At 41.2% G+C, this 17,553-nt stretch overlaps 1 protein-coding gene across 1 annotated transcript; it reads right to left on the bottom strand.

The window, feature by feature from the left end:
• Nucleotides 1-340: 340 nt before the first annotated feature.
• LOC149284284 (N-acylethanolamine-hydrolyzing acid amidase-like) lies at nucleotides 341-17,075 on the bottom strand. Its single transcript, XM_089496873.1, has 11 exons — nucleotides 16,891-17,075; nucleotides 15,925-16,092; nucleotides 15,209-15,335; nucleotides 13,258-13,348; nucleotides 12,187-12,266; nucleotides 11,117-11,289; nucleotides 7,229-7,291; nucleotides 5,159-5,225; nucleotides 3,782-3,810; nucleotides 2,603-2,679; nucleotides 341-345 (listed from the first exon to the last, which is right to left on the bottom strand). The coding sequence occupies exons 1-11, from the start codon at nucleotides 17,073-17,075 to the stop codon at nucleotides 341-343; spliced, it is 1,065 nt and encodes a 354-aa protein (XP_089352999.1).
• Nucleotides 17,076-17,553: the final 478 nt, after the last annotated feature.

Below are 17,553 nucleotides of genomic sequence, written 5' to 3'. Positions count from 1 at the left end.
GTCACTGTCTTAATATCTGTTTATCCATGTGAAGGAAAGCGTGATTGCTCTTAAGAAGCTATTAATATGAAAAGGTCATTATCAGATGATGATAATTATGATATTATTATGAATGTTACAGGTATTGTCATGAAGTTTCATAAACACACTAATGTTGGTGTAGGAAGCAGGAAGCCATACCTGTTTCGTTTTTGAGAGTGTGGTTAAAAGTATACAGAGGTATGGGCTCTACTGAGACTGTTCATCTGGTAACTGTATAACTGTATAATTAGACGAAGATCAGTGTACAATTGTCATCTTATTTTAATGTATAAGCTTATCTATTGTTTATATTTTTGTATTACCCTGAAGGAGAACGATAACATGAACACAGTGACATATTCTGGCGTAGGCCGACTAGGTCCAGGGGGTGGCAACCACCCTCCATCAAAAACAAGGGACAGATTGCTCTCTTGGGAGATCTGCCCCTCCACTTTACCGCTGCTCAATGGGCTAATTACAAGGGAGATCTCTGCCAGATGGTTCATGTACAGTATGGAGGCTGTGTCTCCAATGGATGCATTACAAGGCGCCATGTCTTTATCCTGATGTTCTGCATCAAGAATGGGAGCTGCGGAGGGAATGGCTGCAGGTGTTGTCATGTTGTCAAGGTGTTGCCCTGGTCAGGCCTAGGGCAGCACCAAAAATAAGTATGTTGCTGCATGAATAGGCATAAGATGTACTGGTACAGAAGAAGAGGGGACCATTCTTTTTGTGGGCTTACAGTCTATTAAGAGGGCTAGATCATTATTAGGATGACACAGAATACTGTGGGTTTCTGGAATTTATGACACTGTCTGAGGTCCCCAGGATATTGATACTGGGACCATGAAGAGTCCTGGAATGAACTCTACATGCAAACTGCTCACATGAAGACCCTTGTAATCTTATAGGAGTTTTAGAGTTGAAAGCCTAGGTTTGAGGATGTGAAATGTACTTTTGCACAGCTGGACTGGTGATTACTATGCAGCTCTGGCACTTTAAGTCCATGTGAAATATGTGGTACAACCGCTACATGTGCACAGCTGCACACTATGTTTTTATACTTATGCAGCGTGAAGCCACATGTATCAAGCTGGTGACCGCACACTGCAAGGACCGATTTGCCAATGAAGCTGCAGTATGGCTAAGTACGAGGCCCTACAGTATGTATACAGGGGCATAACTAGAAACCACAGGGGCGTGGTGCGGAAAATTTCCCCTGGGGCGACCCAACTTCACCAAGCAACATGTCCCACAGTGCCCCCAAGCAGCTTGTGAGTGCCACCTTTGCCCCAAGCGACTATCAGTGCCAACCTTTCCCCCAAAAAATCTGCCTGTGCCATCATTGCTCTCAAACATCTTGTCTGTGCCATCATTGCCTCCAAACAGATGATCTGTGCCTTTTTTGCCCCTTGCAACATAAATTTACACATGCTAATACACATACACTTATTGATACTTACACACATGTATACTTTCATTCTAACACATAATCCTTTACACACCACTTATATATACACATTAACGCTCAAACACAACACATACACATCCATGCTAACACACACTTCATCCCGTAGAATCTCTTCAGGTAACATAAGTAGTATATGTATGAATTCTTAACCCTTTTAAGTTAGCAGGGTGGAGGAAAGGGGAAAGGTGTAGATGGGCTGTGCATCTCTCCAAAGGGTTAATAGCACTTATTCCCAATGGGTAGGGAATGAAGGAACATAGGTGCTCATTTTGTACTCCAAAGGTATTTGAATATATTTTTTAACCCTGTCTACTCATTGGGCAGAAGATGGTGTTCAGAGGCGAATCTCATATTTAAACCTTCCTTGCATAAGGTGGCTGTTTTTTTTTTTTATTTTTTTTTTTTTAAATATTCCTCTAGAGGGTGGAATGGCTCAGGTAGAATCACATCCCCAGGTGGCAACTTGTGATCTAATGGGTCACAAGTTGTTTTTTTCAATGCACATTATGTTGACTCGCCTGCAGTCTATATGTAAGTTAAATGTTTATTTTTCAGAGCGCAAATGTAATTGTTGGCAATAGTGAATATGTAAGTTGGACTGTTGTATCCTGGGTAGGTAGGTGGTTATACTGGTTGCTAAAGTGTAGCGGCAAAGTAATAAAAGGACAAGGTATTTCAATTTAGACATTTTAATATATCTAAGGAAAATAAATATAGTCAGAATGCAGAAACCAGTTATCTGGAGTTTTTTTTTTAATTAGAAACTAAGTTACTTAAAAAATTATAGAAATTCTAAGATATTTTAATTACAAATTTAATTTTTGATCAATGCTGAAAAATAAATGTTCGCAAAATGTGTTCACAGTAAACTAATTTGTTCTAGATCTTCTTAAAATATATTCTTAACTTATTCCTTATGACCTGCAAATACAAAAAAATCACTGTAATAAATCAATAATTTAATAATAATAATAATGTAATAATAATAATTTTTTTTTAAATAAACACATCTATTCTTAACCAGTATCAATAGCTATACACTTACAAATATAAAACTAACATTACAGCCTTACAAGGAACAAGTGGTTAATTTAGAAGTATTCTACATACCTTCTTTTAAATTCCTTTTACGGGTTGTGTATTTTTCTGGGTATGCGGCACTCATTACTGTTGTATAGACAGTTTCACTATAAATAGGAAACAAACAAAAATAGTGTTTCCCAAACTCCTGGATGCAGAACAGCAGTTACGAAATGCATATCTGGTATTATTTCAAGTCTGCCTTCCCTTGCAGGACACGACCAGGACTGCCCACTGACGTAAGCGGCGGTCCCGTGACGTTGGGCGGCGGTCCCGTGACATCGGTGGGAGGTCCCCCTGACTTCAGTGGGATATCCCACTGACGTCAGCGGGCGTTGCCGTTGACGTCAGCGGGCGTTCCCACCTACGTCAGTGGGAGGACTCGCTGACGTCGGGGGCGTTCCCGCTGATAGCAGAGGAAAACACTCCTATTTAAAGGGAAAATGGGTGGGGCGTGTCAAGACCCCGCGACCTGGAGGATTCGGGTCTTGACCCGGAGAACCAGAGAGTTCCAAGGTATGTGCATCAGTCATTGTGCTGAAAATGCTTTTATCTATGTTTCATATCAGTAACCTTAAAAGTAACAGTACTGATGACCAAATTCAAGGGAAACTTAAATTGTGTTAATAAATCAGTGTGAGGTCATATTGTCTAATAAACTGAAAAACTGCATCAACTTACATAGGATGTTGCAAGATTCATAGAAATTTAATTTATATACGAGACATTATCCCATTCCCCCTCGTTACCCCAAAAGAGAAAAGCACTGTATTGTGTCTCAGCGTATCTCTTTTCTATTAAAGAGTATTACTGATATGCAAAAAAGCAACTGTTAGTGATGCAGAGCACCTACTGGGCATCTTATAACCCTTTTAATATATGCTACATTTGCATGTAAAATAAATAAAAAGATATATTACATACAGTATATACATACACACATAGTAAAATAGTAAAAAAAAAAAAAACAACCCTCATATCTATCCTTATAATTTCATACAAAATATATTACATTTATAATTATGATTTTAAAAGAAAGCCCTAGTTGTGCTGAAAAAAACAAAAATATAATTTGTGTTTAACTGTATGTCATTGAGAAAGAGACAGTAAAAAAATTGCTCCTGTCCCATAGTGTGAAAAAATCCCTGGTCCTTAAGGGGTTAATAAGCAACTGATACATCCTTTTTATACACAAAAAACCATACTTACTTATTTAACACTGGAATTACTGACAATACCTGTGTTTGCAAAAAAAAAATAAAAAAATAGACATACATTAGAAAATAGTATTGTAGTACAGGCAATACCACATCCATTCTAAAGTATAAGAAGGGAGGTAAGTAATCAAAATATTAAATATTCTCCTGTAGACATTCATGTGATTCACTACTGACATCCATGAAAAAGCTCTAATGAAAATGTGCCATAAACTGGAGATTATACAGCATTTTTGTTACATGCAATCGCTCTGAAAGCTGTTTTTTTGCCAAGGGTAGTTCTGCTTTGTGTGTCATTATACAGAGAGAGACTGTTTGAATTTAATTTTGAAAAACTGATTTTATAAATCAGTTTTATAAATTATAATAACAATACAAAGGTGGGCCCGATACTTGATTTGCTACTGTAACTTTAAATACAACTAAAAATATATACCGTATTGGCTCGAATATAGGCCGCACTTTTTCCCCCCACTTTAAGTCTTTAAAGTGGGGGTGCGGCCTATATTCGGGGTCTAGCGCCCAACGCCCGGGACATGCAGTCCCGGGCACCGGGCAGGCAGCGGGGTTAGGATACAGATCCCCCGCAGCGGTGCAGGGGACCTGCATCCTACTCTCCGATACGCTCATACAGCCTCCCCTGCCAGCACTTTCCACGGGGGGGTTTCCGGCACGGGAGGTTGTCTAAGCGCATCGTGCGGACGGTCACCGGCTGCGGAGGTTGTTTACCGGCATCGCCGCAGCCGGTGACCGTCCGCACGATGCGTTTTACCTCTGCCCCCAAGACTTACCAGAGCAGACTCCCGGGTGTCTTGCGGGGCCGGCGGGGGACACCTACGCAATACGCGTATACAACTTCCGGTGCCGGCACATCCGCTGAGTCCCGGCACCGGAAGTTGTATACGCGTATTGCGTAGATGTCCCCCGCGACACCCGGGAGTCTGCTCTGGTAAGTCGGGGGGGCAGAGTGGCAGCATATCTCGGGGGGGGGGGGGACAGTGGCAGAATATCTCGGGGGGGAGAAGGAGGAGGACAGTGGCAGCATATCTCGGGGGGGGGACAGTGGCAGCATATCTCAGGGGGGGGAGACAGAGTGGCAGCATGCTTTTTTGGTGCTTTTTTAAAGAAAAAAACTTTTTCTTTAAAAAAGCACCAAACTTTTAGGGTGCGGCCTATATACGGGGGCGGCCTATATCCGAGCCAATACGGTATATATATGCCCAACATCACTTTTTTTCAGGATCATGTCTTTACTAACTTAAATATAAAAAGTACTATTTATTTCTAATATTTGTGTTATAATAATGTAAATTTGTTTTTCACATCCAATCAAGGTACAAAGAAGAAGGTAGACAAATAGAAAACCCACCTTATATAAACTGTCAAAGTTGATATTTGCCTGCCCAGTGGCATTCAATGCTTTAATAGCTGGCGTCCTGTGATACAATATAAAAAAATAGGTATTTTGTATATATTTTATACATTTTATTTCATAAGAATTGCCTCGGTCCCAAAATGTTTTGTATATGTTTTTAATACAATTCAGTTTACTGCATGTAATTTGAAGCCAGCAATATTTAGTTGCTGGGGTTAGAAAATGAGACTTCGATCTCATTTACGTCCCCCTTTGGCCAACTCTACTGAAAGCAGTAAACACTGTACGGTATGCAAACTTCTTGCACATGCTCATGAAAACGCTCATAGAAATTAGTGAAGCAACAGCCAATCACACGTATGCTAACAAAATGTCAGTGTTCAGATAGCATAGGTGTTTTTGGCTGCTGCTACTCATTAATTTTAAAAGGAACTTTGCTTACAGTAGCGGTAGCTAGGCATGGAGTTAAATAAGACAGAAGTCTCATTTTCTAAATGACTAAAAAATGCATGCACTAATATGTATGCATTAAAACGTACGGAAAATAGACTCCAGTATCCATTTTACTTAAAAATTGCACTTTAGTTGTCCTTTAATTATATGATTAAATGCATGTGGCATACATTAACTTTGCTATATGAAAACATTTGGGGTTGGTTCCTTATTTGTTTCTGTAATGAATATAGTTGGTTTGTTACCCCGTCTTAATATTATGAATTCCATTATCCTTCTGAGGCTTCATAAATCGTTCAATGCAGCGATGTACCTACCTTTGGGGCTGCCCAAGGCTCCATGGTAGGTGTTCCAAGTACAATAGAAGGCCCTGTGCACCTTTACAAAATATAGCGCCAAAATATGATGTAATATCCCTGAACTCTGTCTTAAAGGCACATAGCACTTTTTAACGAAGTCTATGGAGACTGTGCTGAGCCGGCACAGCCTCCATAGCTTAAAAAGTTCTTCCTTGTAACCGGCCCATTGTGTAGAAGGACACAGGAGGGCTTGGTAGCACATTAAAGTTTTTCCTGCAAGAAGTGGCTTTAAAGAAACCTCATGGATTTAACTATACATGTAACAGGACCATCTCAGCTGTTCTAGCAAGGAAAGGGTTGGCTCTTCATGTACATAGCTAAATTGTGATAGAAGTTAGACTTGCGCGTTCATTTTCTTGCTGAATGTCAACGTTTAGTCCGAATTAGTCCAAATAATGAGCAAACACAACATTGGATGAAGGAAACAAAACTAATCTCGCCATTTTGCCTGCACTAAGAGGAGGGACATTGAGTGAGTTGATCTTCGTTTGTCCAATCACCTCACTCCTATCACACCATGCTGAGGGCTTTTCCAATGGCTGCACTGCATCTTTCAAAAAAAAAAAAAATAGTAATGAAGTAATGACTAGTAATGAAGGAAGCCTATATAGGAGCAGAGCAGGCAGGGGATCCATTCATTTCACTGCTTTATGTGACACTGCTGTGCTGCATCTGAGCATTTTACAGAGTGAGATTCTTGTGTGTGAGACGTGGAGTGCCTCAGCCTGCCCTTTCTCACTGTGTCTAAGACTCTGTAAAGTTTTGATTTAGTTAAGATCACAAATTAAATTAATTATTTTAATGGAGATAATTTGACCAGTCCACCACTATCCTTAACCCTATAACTGTAAGCTAATTTTGACCCTCTTTCTTACATCCGTTGGTCTGAAATTCCCTATTGAATTTCTTGTATGCATTTCTGGTTTCCCTGGCAACTGGACAAACGAATGGGATTTTCAAAAACGAAAATATTGAACGAATTTCTTTGACTATAAAGACGGAGGAATTTTGTCAATTAATTTTTTCCCCCGAAATAGAACACAAAATTTCCGCCGGCGCGCATGGTTTCCTTGCAAAGGTCCATACCCTCATTGAATAAAAACCAGAGCTAGACATCTCTATCACACACCTGTTCCACATTAGTCAGGTTAAAGCCGGAAGTCACAATAACAATGATAAAAAAATAAATAAAAGGATTATGAAGAAAGTATCCCAATGTTAAATATTTATCTTCTGATTTAGTGCCACATACCTGCGGTCATCTGTTGGAGGTGGATTGATCCAGTGGTCATAATTTGTTTCCACACGGAACCACCTGCAGGTACAGAGGAAAAAGTACATTACTTGGGAGTAAAAGTGCAAGATGTCATTTTACTATTTCCACCAGTACCACATAACCAATGATACAAGAAAATATGCTGGGAGAGTCACAAACACACACATTAAAAACAATGGGAATGTGCAGGGTTGCTTACAATTCGTTAGTATGTGAAATCTGGATTTTTCTCTTAAAATCAAGAGAAGTCTTAAATTTTTTCCCAAATATAAGGCTACAGCATCAGTATACCAAATCAGAAAAAAAATAGCTTGCAAAAAGTGATGAACAAAGTTATATGCGTCCTGTAAATGGCAAAATGAATGCAAACAGTAAGCATATGATGTGCTTCCACATTCAAGTCTAGCAAAAGTGTGTATTGGTAGGATCTATCTTTTTTTAGTTGCACTTTATAATTATTGCCCAAATAATATCAGCACCAGGTAGAAGGTGCTGCATAAATCATGTATCTGGTTCCCTGAGATGGAGCAAGAGAAGAGAACACTCGTGCTCTATCCCCTTCACATTAAACCAACTAGAAGTGAATGCTGGATTTTGATGAAGCCTGCAACAGGTGCAGGTGGTGAACTCTTTCTCTGAGCCTAGTGAAGCATTTCCTGTGCAATGTCTGGGGGAAGTTTTCCACAGCTTCGTCTTAGCTGGCAGGAAGGATTAAAACATAAGACATTCAGGATGACCAGCTTAGTGTAAACCTGAGAGAGCTGGGGTATTATTTTGTTTTGGGATGTTTATGTTTACTTGGAAAAAAGTCACAGGTTGCCTTATTTATGCTGTAGCTGAGCATTAATCACCCTATTAGACAGTGTATATTTATGTTGGGTACTGCTCTACCTACAGCCAGATCTCGCTTTGTTCCTGGTACCGTGTGTCCTCTATAATACCTCTGCACAGAAACATACATTGAGCAGATAAGAGACAATATTGAGCCTGCCATGCCATAGGGGCTGAATTGCCTCCAGTAATACAGCAGAGGTGCTGCTGTACTTCAAGTCAAGTAGACCTATGTCTAGTTTAGGGCTGCAACTAACGATTATTTTAATAATCGATTAGTTGGCCGATTATTTTTTCGATTAATCGATTAATCGGATAAAAAAAAACAATATGCAAATTTTTTGTTTATTTAAAATAATTTAATGAACTGGATGTTAAAAAACAACTTAAAATGTACATTAACATTCTTATTTTGTTATGATGTAATAAAAAAACAATATTTTCAAAGTACAAAAACCCAAACACAATATTTATGAAACAAAATAACCCCAAACATTCTGAAAAGAGGTGGACTATTACTGTTCAAGAAACTTTGCCCCAGCCCTGGTACTTTGCACCCAGCACTTTGCACTTTGCACCCAGCACTTTGCACCCAGCACTTTGCACCCAGCCCTGGCACTTTGCCCCACCCCTGGCACTTTGCACCCGGCACTTTGCACCCAGCCCTGGCACTTTGCACCCAGCACTCAGCACTTTGCCCCAGCCCTGGCACTTTGCACCCAGCCCTGGCACTTTGCACCCAGCACTTTGCCCCTGCACCCAGTCTCCAACTCTGCCCTGCACCCAGCCCTGCCCCCACATTCTGCCCTGCCCCCACACTCACACCCTGCCCCCACTCTGCCCTGCACCCACACTCACACCCTGCCCTGCATCCACACCCCCACTCTGCCCTGCACCCAGTCTCCCACTCTGCCCTGCACCCCCACCCCCACTCTGCCCTGCACCCAGTCTCCTGCCCTGCCCCCACACTCACACCCTGCCCTGCATCCCCACCCCCACTCTGCCCTGCACCCAGTCTCCTGCCCTGCCCCCACACTCACACCCTGCCCTGCATCCCCACCCCCACTCTGCCCTGCACCCCCACTCTGCCCTGCACCCCCACCCCCACTCTGCCCTGCACTCAGTCTCCTACCCTGGCCTGCCCCCCCACCCCCACTCTGCCCTGCATCCCCTGAAACCCCACCCCCGCGAATCGCTCTGTGCGAATGGAGCCACTCGCACAGAGCGAACCGCTCTGTGCGAACGGAGCCACTCGCACAGAGCGATTCGCACAGACATGAAGAATACTTACCTCCGGAACGCGTCACATCCGTCACGCAGTGCAGAGCGTGTAGCGGAAGCAGGGAACGCTCGCGGAGGTAAGTAAAAGGAGCCAACAACGAATCGATCACTCGATTAATCGATAACGGAAATCGTCGACAACGATTTCCGTTATCGATTATTATCGATTTTATCGATTCGTTGTTTCAGCCCTAGTCTAGTTGGCCTAAGTCAGAATACACCGCTGTAATAGACCTATAAAATATCAACTAATAGGCCTATGAAATATACTTAAAGTAGTGAAAACAAGTTCCTTTAAATCCATTAAATCCTCTGTGTATTAAGAGACGTAAAAGTCATGGACAAAATGGCTCCCGCCATTCATTGAAATACCATATATTTTATTGCGTGGTCAAGCTCATGTGCCCACATGCCACACCAGGGGCATAACTAGAAACCACAGGGCCCATGTGTGAAATTTGCTCAAGGGCAACTCAACTTCACAAGCATGTCTCACAGCGCCACCAATGCTCCCAAACAGCTTGTCTGTGCCACCTTTGCACCCTAAACAGCATGCCTGTGTCACATGTGCCCCCTAAATGCCTTGCCTGTGTCATCGCTGCCTGCTAAGTACCCTACCGGTGTCATCTCTGCCCCTAAACAGCCTGCCTGGCCATCTCTGCTCTTTAAACAACCTTTCTGTGCCACCTCTGCCCCCTATAACCAGGCTGCCTGTGCCATCTCTGCCTCCTAAACAGCCTGCCTGTGCCATATTTGCCCCCTAAACAGCCTGCCTGGGCCACTTCTGCCCTTTAAACAGCCTGCATGTGCCACTGCTGCCCCTTTAACAGCCTGCCTGTGCCACTTCTGCCCCTAAACAGCTGTGTCACCTCCCCAAATAACCTGCCTGTGCAACTATGGCTCTAAACAGTCTGTCTGTGATACCTAGGGCCCCTTAACAGTCTGCCTGTGTCACCTATGCACCTAACCAGCATGTTTGTGCCACCTCTGCCCTTTTAACAGCCTACCTGTCCCATTTCTGCCCCTAAACACTTAAACATTAATTCACTCCCTAACTTCATCTGCAGATTTCTCTGGTCCGCGGGCCGGCCGAGCAGCAATGGGTCCACGTTGATGTCTATGTCTAACACAGGTCCGCAGCTTACCGTGACGCTTGCGCACTTTGTGAGAAAACTCTCTTTTTCCAGCACTTTTTCCACTACCACTTTAGGTGGTAACGGGGCTGTACAGACATCAGAGCGTCCACAGTCCTGCACAGACGGCATCCAGACCGTTTGGCCCACAGGGAAATCTCCCAGTTTCCTGGTAGGCCTGTCTGGCCCTGTGCGTGCTATATGGGGAGTATGAGAGTGGAAAAAAGCTATTTCTCATATTCTTGCATTAAGGTTCTACTGCAGTTATGTTTAAGGCATTTAAAAAAAACCATATAAGACCCTTGATACGTCTGTCAGGTATATTCGATTACACTAATGATTCTTGCTGTTATTCTGCATTTTTATTACCTAAGGTATCTGTGAAAATTGCTTGGTGTATGAAACATAATAACTGTTGCTTTCCTAAATAACTTCAGTCCTCGAGTAGTGGAAACAGGTCATGAATTCTGTGTATCCTTGCCTGAATACAAGTAGTTTAATAAATGTTTAATTACGATGCCTGTGCTCACGCTGGTATCCAAATATTGCAGTCTGTTTGCAGTTGTCATGAACCAGAATTGTGCACCCCTGATCTAGCGTATTAACGCAAAACACTTACTCTCCACTTAAAGGATCCAAAGGCCAGATATCGGCAGGTCCACCCCTGTTCCTGGTAATAACCACTCCTTCTCTAGCATGTGCACCCGCCATAATATAGTATGTTTCAGCAATGATTGGAGTCTTGGATAGATGTAGGACAGCTGTTTGAAAATCCTTGGCATTTTCCAGTGTCTGTGGAATAGCAAAATACAAATAAAATGTTTCTTCAACTGGAGAACTAGTAGTAGTAATATAATCACTAAACACATGGTATGGGGTTATAATATCTGGCATGCATTTAGAAAAAAATATTCATAACCAGTAAAGTAAAAACTTTAGCTGCATTTCATAGGGATTTGTATAATACAGACCTTCAAATCCAGTGCATGTACAGTACAGTCAAATACAATGTATAAAAATGAACCTGTGATGGGCTTAATTTTTTTTAATTATAATTATTATAACTAATTAAACACTCATCTACAGACATCAGACAAGCCAGAAGGCTTGTTTTTCCCTCAGAAATCTCATGGTACTGCCACAACCACAGGTCAACAATGATCACCTTTTGCCTCTATATCCACTTTATTCATGGATCCCTTGAAAGTAATTGCCCGCTGTACAAGACAGCCTTTAGACAAAACTCGGGTATGAGGTGCAGTACACTACATACTACATTTTCAAAATATCTTCTTGCATAATTTAATACCTATGGCCAGGAGCTCCTACATATAAAAATGACAGTCTGGCCAGAGCTGTAACTAGGGATCCTGGAGCAGGACCAGTCGTGCAGACATCACATCCTCTTCTTGAAAAGGAAAGAGGTTTAGAGCCACTGCTGCCAGGCGGCTCTAGCACACTCTTCACTTTGAGGAACATGGGGCAGCTTCTTGCTTTGACCTCATATATGTTACAGCCCTGCTCTGGCCTTATATTGTAATACAGAGCTTACTGAAGTCCCTTCTGCATATTATTTTGTCTCATGCTAATACATGCATGTTAATAATTTCATTATGATTTCTTTCACTTCTCTTACTGGATCTCTTTTAAGTTGAGGGCTCTAATTTTAGTAATTCGCATTATACTTACATCTCGAACCAGCCAACTAACAGGAGAGCTTCTCTTCAAGAATGCGTAAATTGCATTCTCCCACCATTTGCCATCACGCTCTTTGGAAAAAAAAAAATGCATAAGAAAGAGGTCAAATGTAAACTGCAAATTAGTTTAATAACAAAAATGCTTCCTCTTTCTTCTATGATAAGAAGGTTGGTGGAACTGTAAAAGTCAGTCACCAGAGAGTGTTTCAACTTGTTATAACACCAGAGATTGCTTACAACATTACAGCTCCTCTGTAAAATTATGACTGATCTGAGCAGAAATGTAAGATAATAAATATTTTGTATATTTGGGGCCATACCTTCCACATGATGAGAGGCAACTGTCCTAGGTACTATAGTGTGAGGGGTGCGCTTAGGCACATCCTTGTGCTTCCCTCTGCTTCTGGAAGCTGATGTTCTATCAGCATACCTGGGGACCCTCCAGCACTGCTTACATGGGTCTGCAGATAACTTTTCTCTTTTTCCAGGACAGGGAAGAGGTGTTTCGCCATGCCCACTCCCTTTGCTCTCCCACTGTCAACCCTATTAACGCCCTCACATGGCTAACAACACCAGCCAAGCCATTGAACGTCATTAGCCCCACTCCTTCGCAAAGACACTCCCTCAGTGACCCAGAGAAGCTGCGCTTCACCAAGAGTCTACAGACGAATCCTGGGGAGTTCCCAGGTATGGCCATCAGCATACCCTTGATCTTGCCCCAGACACAAAGATTTGGAATTGGGAAATTAGATAATTCTTCTTTACCAGGACTGATATTTCTCCTAATACGCCTTTTCCTTACATTCATAAACTATACTGCTAAAAACAATACACAAAAGTGTATACACTAATAATGTAGTATTATGGAGTAAGGCATGAACATAAAAGTAAACACGACAGAATATATGTATATAACAAAACGATTTTCTTTATTGTTGTTTCTGTGAAGCTTTGAATATAAGAGAATATAATACTATACTATTCTTACACTCATGGCACATACTGGGTAAAAAACAGCATTATTGGCAGATTAAGGGAGCTATAATGTTTGGCACCTAGTTACCTCTTGCATCACCAGATACAGTGAAACTGTAGGGGCTTTGTCCGGTCCAAAGACCAATGTAGCCCAAGAAACTTGTTCCTGTGTATTTAATCTGGAATTAAGTGAAACAAAACAAAATTATACAAGAGTGGAAGAAATCTGCATTTATTTGATATAAGTTTTTGAGTACGTATTCTATTCTGAAACTACATTGAGAACACCAGTGTGTGTGCAGTTTCCACTATCAGTAGCAAGAATATCTTACTGGTCAGGCTCCCTATGAGGCATTAACACTTTATAGTGGGAATGTAGTTTCACAGTCGCAAAAAAGGAGCCTTCATTTAAATATACATTGGAGAATAGCACAGTTATGCGAGTACTGGAATACCCTGAGCAGTGTGCTCTTGATTGGCTTTAACAGGCACTGGTGAGCAATGGCGAGTCGGGGATCATGTACTCTTGTACAATTACTGATTAAAATATCATATGAGGAAGTCAGCGGATAAGATTTAATTACATTTACAATAACCTGCACTTCACAAAACGACACTGCAAATAATCTTGGGACTCTGCTTCGTCCCGATAAAGTATGTCCACCAGAAAAGGGACACAGCACACTTCCAATTTATTCCAGCATAAAACAGGCAGTGGTTTTGGTCCTCTGGTGGCTATAAGGGATCAGATTTGACTGTTGTCAGATCAGATTTATCAGTTGTGGATAATAATGGGAAGAAAATATTGGTTGACTCCCAGTACAACAATGCAGAATACAATGGTGCTCTATAAATCAATAACTAATATTAATTCAGATAGTTCCAGATATGTTGTTTGTAAAGAAATGTGTTTGCATTTTTTAAATCAAAATTTTAATTTGAGATTATTTATGATACATATTAATAAAATCATCAATAAATCCCATCTCTGCAACCTGCAGCTCAGATAACTTATTTGAGAGTACTGACGTTTTTGCATTCTAATACAATGCTGTATTAATAGTAAACTCTCTGTTGATCAACTTCTGGCCGGGTGGATACACAGGCCAAGGATCTTGGAAAAGATCTGGAAGAAGCACTGCTTCTTGGAGTTCTGGGTTAAGATTTTCAATCTCAGGTGTTCACTCATGTCACTTCAAGTCTAACTGGGACTAATCCAGCCCACTGCCAAAGGAAGGGGAGCCCTGGGAAGTTATACATGGAATAGGATTCTTGTATGGTCACCCAGCTAGTCTGAGAACCATACTATTGGGGTCAACTACATCACATGATTTGTCGGTGTCCTGGCCCAAACCATACGCTTCCCAATTGTATGTGGCTCTCTACTTTTTCAAGGGTATATGGCTTTCAACTTTGCAGAAGCAGAGTGGCACTGCTAAGGGATGTAAAGTGATCTGGTTTACAAGCTGTAATATTGCATGTTTCAGATCATGTTTATGTAAAAACCTACAGTTACTGGAAGCTACTCCATTAAAAAAAATTAATAAAATGCCACGACGATTATGATTGCAAAGTAGTCAACTCTGACCGCAGACTGCTGTAAGACAACTGTAATTTTTTTGTATTATCAGAAATTTTTATCAGTAACTTAAAACCAATGGATTTTAATGGATAATGTTAAATCTCAAAGGAAATGGCATTTACCTTGATGCATCATAAAATGTGGGTTTTATTCCAACATGAACATTAGTGGAAGTCCCCATAAGGGGACTTGAAAGAAAACTGCTTCAGATCTGTCAGTATGCCAGATAACAATATTTGCAGAGAGAGATGTATTATTGACTGGATACTTTCAAAAGGCAAGGATCCTCTGATCTGCTATGGTCAGACTGCATAATCATGCCAACGCCAGGTCTGAATCAATTGTCAGCTATGTCCTAGATAGTTTTATCTAATACAATCAGTGTATATTGTGATGGTATAAGGTATTAGTGAAATTATGGTTCATTCCTACAAACAGATCTTTGTAGAATCGGTACCTGACCATTGCTGATAAAATTTAGCTCCACTGTTAGATTTCTTAATATATCTGCAAAGTTGTAGTCCAGATTTCTTCCATGATAAACATTTCCTTTTTCATCTTGAGCAATTATGCTTGTACAAAACCTGCATTGCACAAAAAAAAAAGAATGTTACATTGTAGTCGTAGTAATACATTACAATACTTTAATACATGTAATACATTACAACCATATTTTTATTTATCGTATGCCCATCCTTAGTATCGCTGAGAGCAGCTTCTGCGGAATTAAAGGATTAATGTATTAATAAACAAACACTTTTTTTTTTTCATCTTCCTATATGTTGTTGAAATGTTTGTTTTTGACATATCTAGCACAAAGCATAACTTGAAAATGCTATACATATAAAAATAATCTGATCTGATAAAACGGGCTACATTGCAGTAAATTCCTCCGATTTGCCTCTACGACCAGGTGCACTTTGCACTAACCCTTGATCTATAAACCTGAATTCCTAACTAAACAGGAGAGGCCGTGGTAGAGCATTAGAATAAATGTAAGTGAAGTATCAGTTTATCTTACTTTATTGTCAAAGATAATTCTCATTTTTTTTTTTATTACGAAGGAATATAAATCTATATTCCTATATCTATTATTAATACTATAATTTTAATTACATATAGGCAGACTGGCACCACCCAACAAAACAGATCTTTTTATGAGTCTGTACTTACGCTGTGGCTTCATAGGCAAGGTTTAGAGCTAGAACATCCCCTGGACTGACACCCAGTGTCTTGGCGATACCCCGGATTTCCCCGGCATAAGGCTCTTTAACAAGCAAAGCCAAGTCAATGTCTGTCAATGGTAGGATGAGGGCATGGGCCCACTTTGGCACACTTGAGCTGTAAAAGATAAGTGACGAATATAAAAATCTTGTGTGATGCAAGGTAATGTTTAAATTCTCATAATTCAATCAGTGTTATGGGAATGTAAACAATGTACTGTAATTATAAGCAGAGCTGGATTTATAGCAGGTCTACCAAATGACGCTCTGGTGTCAAACAAACCATAACGGCTCCTCATAGCCGTGCATTACAGCCATTGCATTGGACAATATCCAGCCCTGCTCAATGCATATCCACCAACGGGAACTGCACTGAAAACCCTTAAATGAAGCCTAGAAAGGATATAGTCTGGGTGTAAAGTCTCCCTAACTTGACCCCAGAGGAGGTGAGAGACATGGTTTCTGGCAGTGAGCCAAAATCCTCATATCTTTGGTCCTGGGTACAGCTGTCCCCTGTGCCATCTCACCTCTGATCTCAGCAGCTTCTCATACAGCTTGTAGATTATACCCTGCAGGGGACACTCCAGCCATCATGTATTTAATGGATAGGGGGGAGTCTGAACAGTCCTCCTATATGCATTTGCCCCCTTTTCCTGCATTGAGTTCAAGGGGGATCCTTTCCTGCCACTAATCAGCTGTTGACAATCCTTAGCATAGCTGGGATTTGTGTATTTAAGGGGAACATTCAGGCAGGGCAGTAATAATGTACATTTAATTATCTTTCATTATAAAATTGAACAGAACCAACCAATAGGAGTGTGAGTATGCTGTGCATAAGCCATTATTAACCCTTAAGGCATTGCTTAACCCCTATTTGCCCATTAACTGGGCATTTAATGGTAAAGGAATGACTTACTCATACACATAACGCAGAGCCTCTCTCAGGTAAGAGTAGTTATAGTGCCTCAGTACCGGTGCCCAGCGCTCCTGGGGTGGCCGGTCCAAGCTGAGGTTATAACGAGGTGGCTGAAGGTCCTGCACGTCTAAAGAAGAGGACGGACAGACGGACACAAGGAGCAGCAGCAGGATCACCCAGGCCATTTTACAATAAGCGGTCACACACAATGAATAAATAATCTGGATTATTTCTCAGCACACATTGAATCCACTGGGATCAGCCGGTACCGACATGGAGTTGCTGCAGTGAGTGAAGACGGTGAATGACGTTGGAGGAACAGGCTGTGGGGCTGGCGAGAGGAGGCGGGAGATCTTTAGGTTTCGCTTTCATAATACAATCCCAGCTGGATGTGTTATTCGGCACTACCGTGTTAGTGTGAGCGTTATAACTACAGTAGCGACAGCTCTGAATATAGTAACGGTGTATTGTTATTTATCTTTTATTTATATAGTGCCAACAATGTACGCAGCGCTGCTTACTATACGTACATTCAAAGAGATGAGAAAACTGACAGACTAACCCCTTAAGGACCAGGCTGTATCCTTCGTTTTAACATTTCTGTGGTGCTCCTGTTTAGCTGTATTTTTCTTCTTTCTCATTTACTGAAAGACACGAGTTATA

The sequence above is a fragment of the Sceloporus occidentalis genome, unplaced genomic scaffold, assembly GCF_023333645.1.
Source record: "Sceloporus occidentalis isolate IW3139 unplaced genomic scaffold, rSceOcc1.0.p SCAF_95, whole genome shotgun sequence".
In the NCBI taxonomy this organism is placed as follows: domain Eukaryota; kingdom Metazoa; phylum Chordata; class Lepidosauria; order Squamata; family Phrynosomatidae; genus Sceloporus; species Sceloporus occidentalis.
The sequence above is the reverse complement of the archived record's forward strand: the minus strand, read 5'-3'. Positions and strand labels throughout refer to the sequence as shown.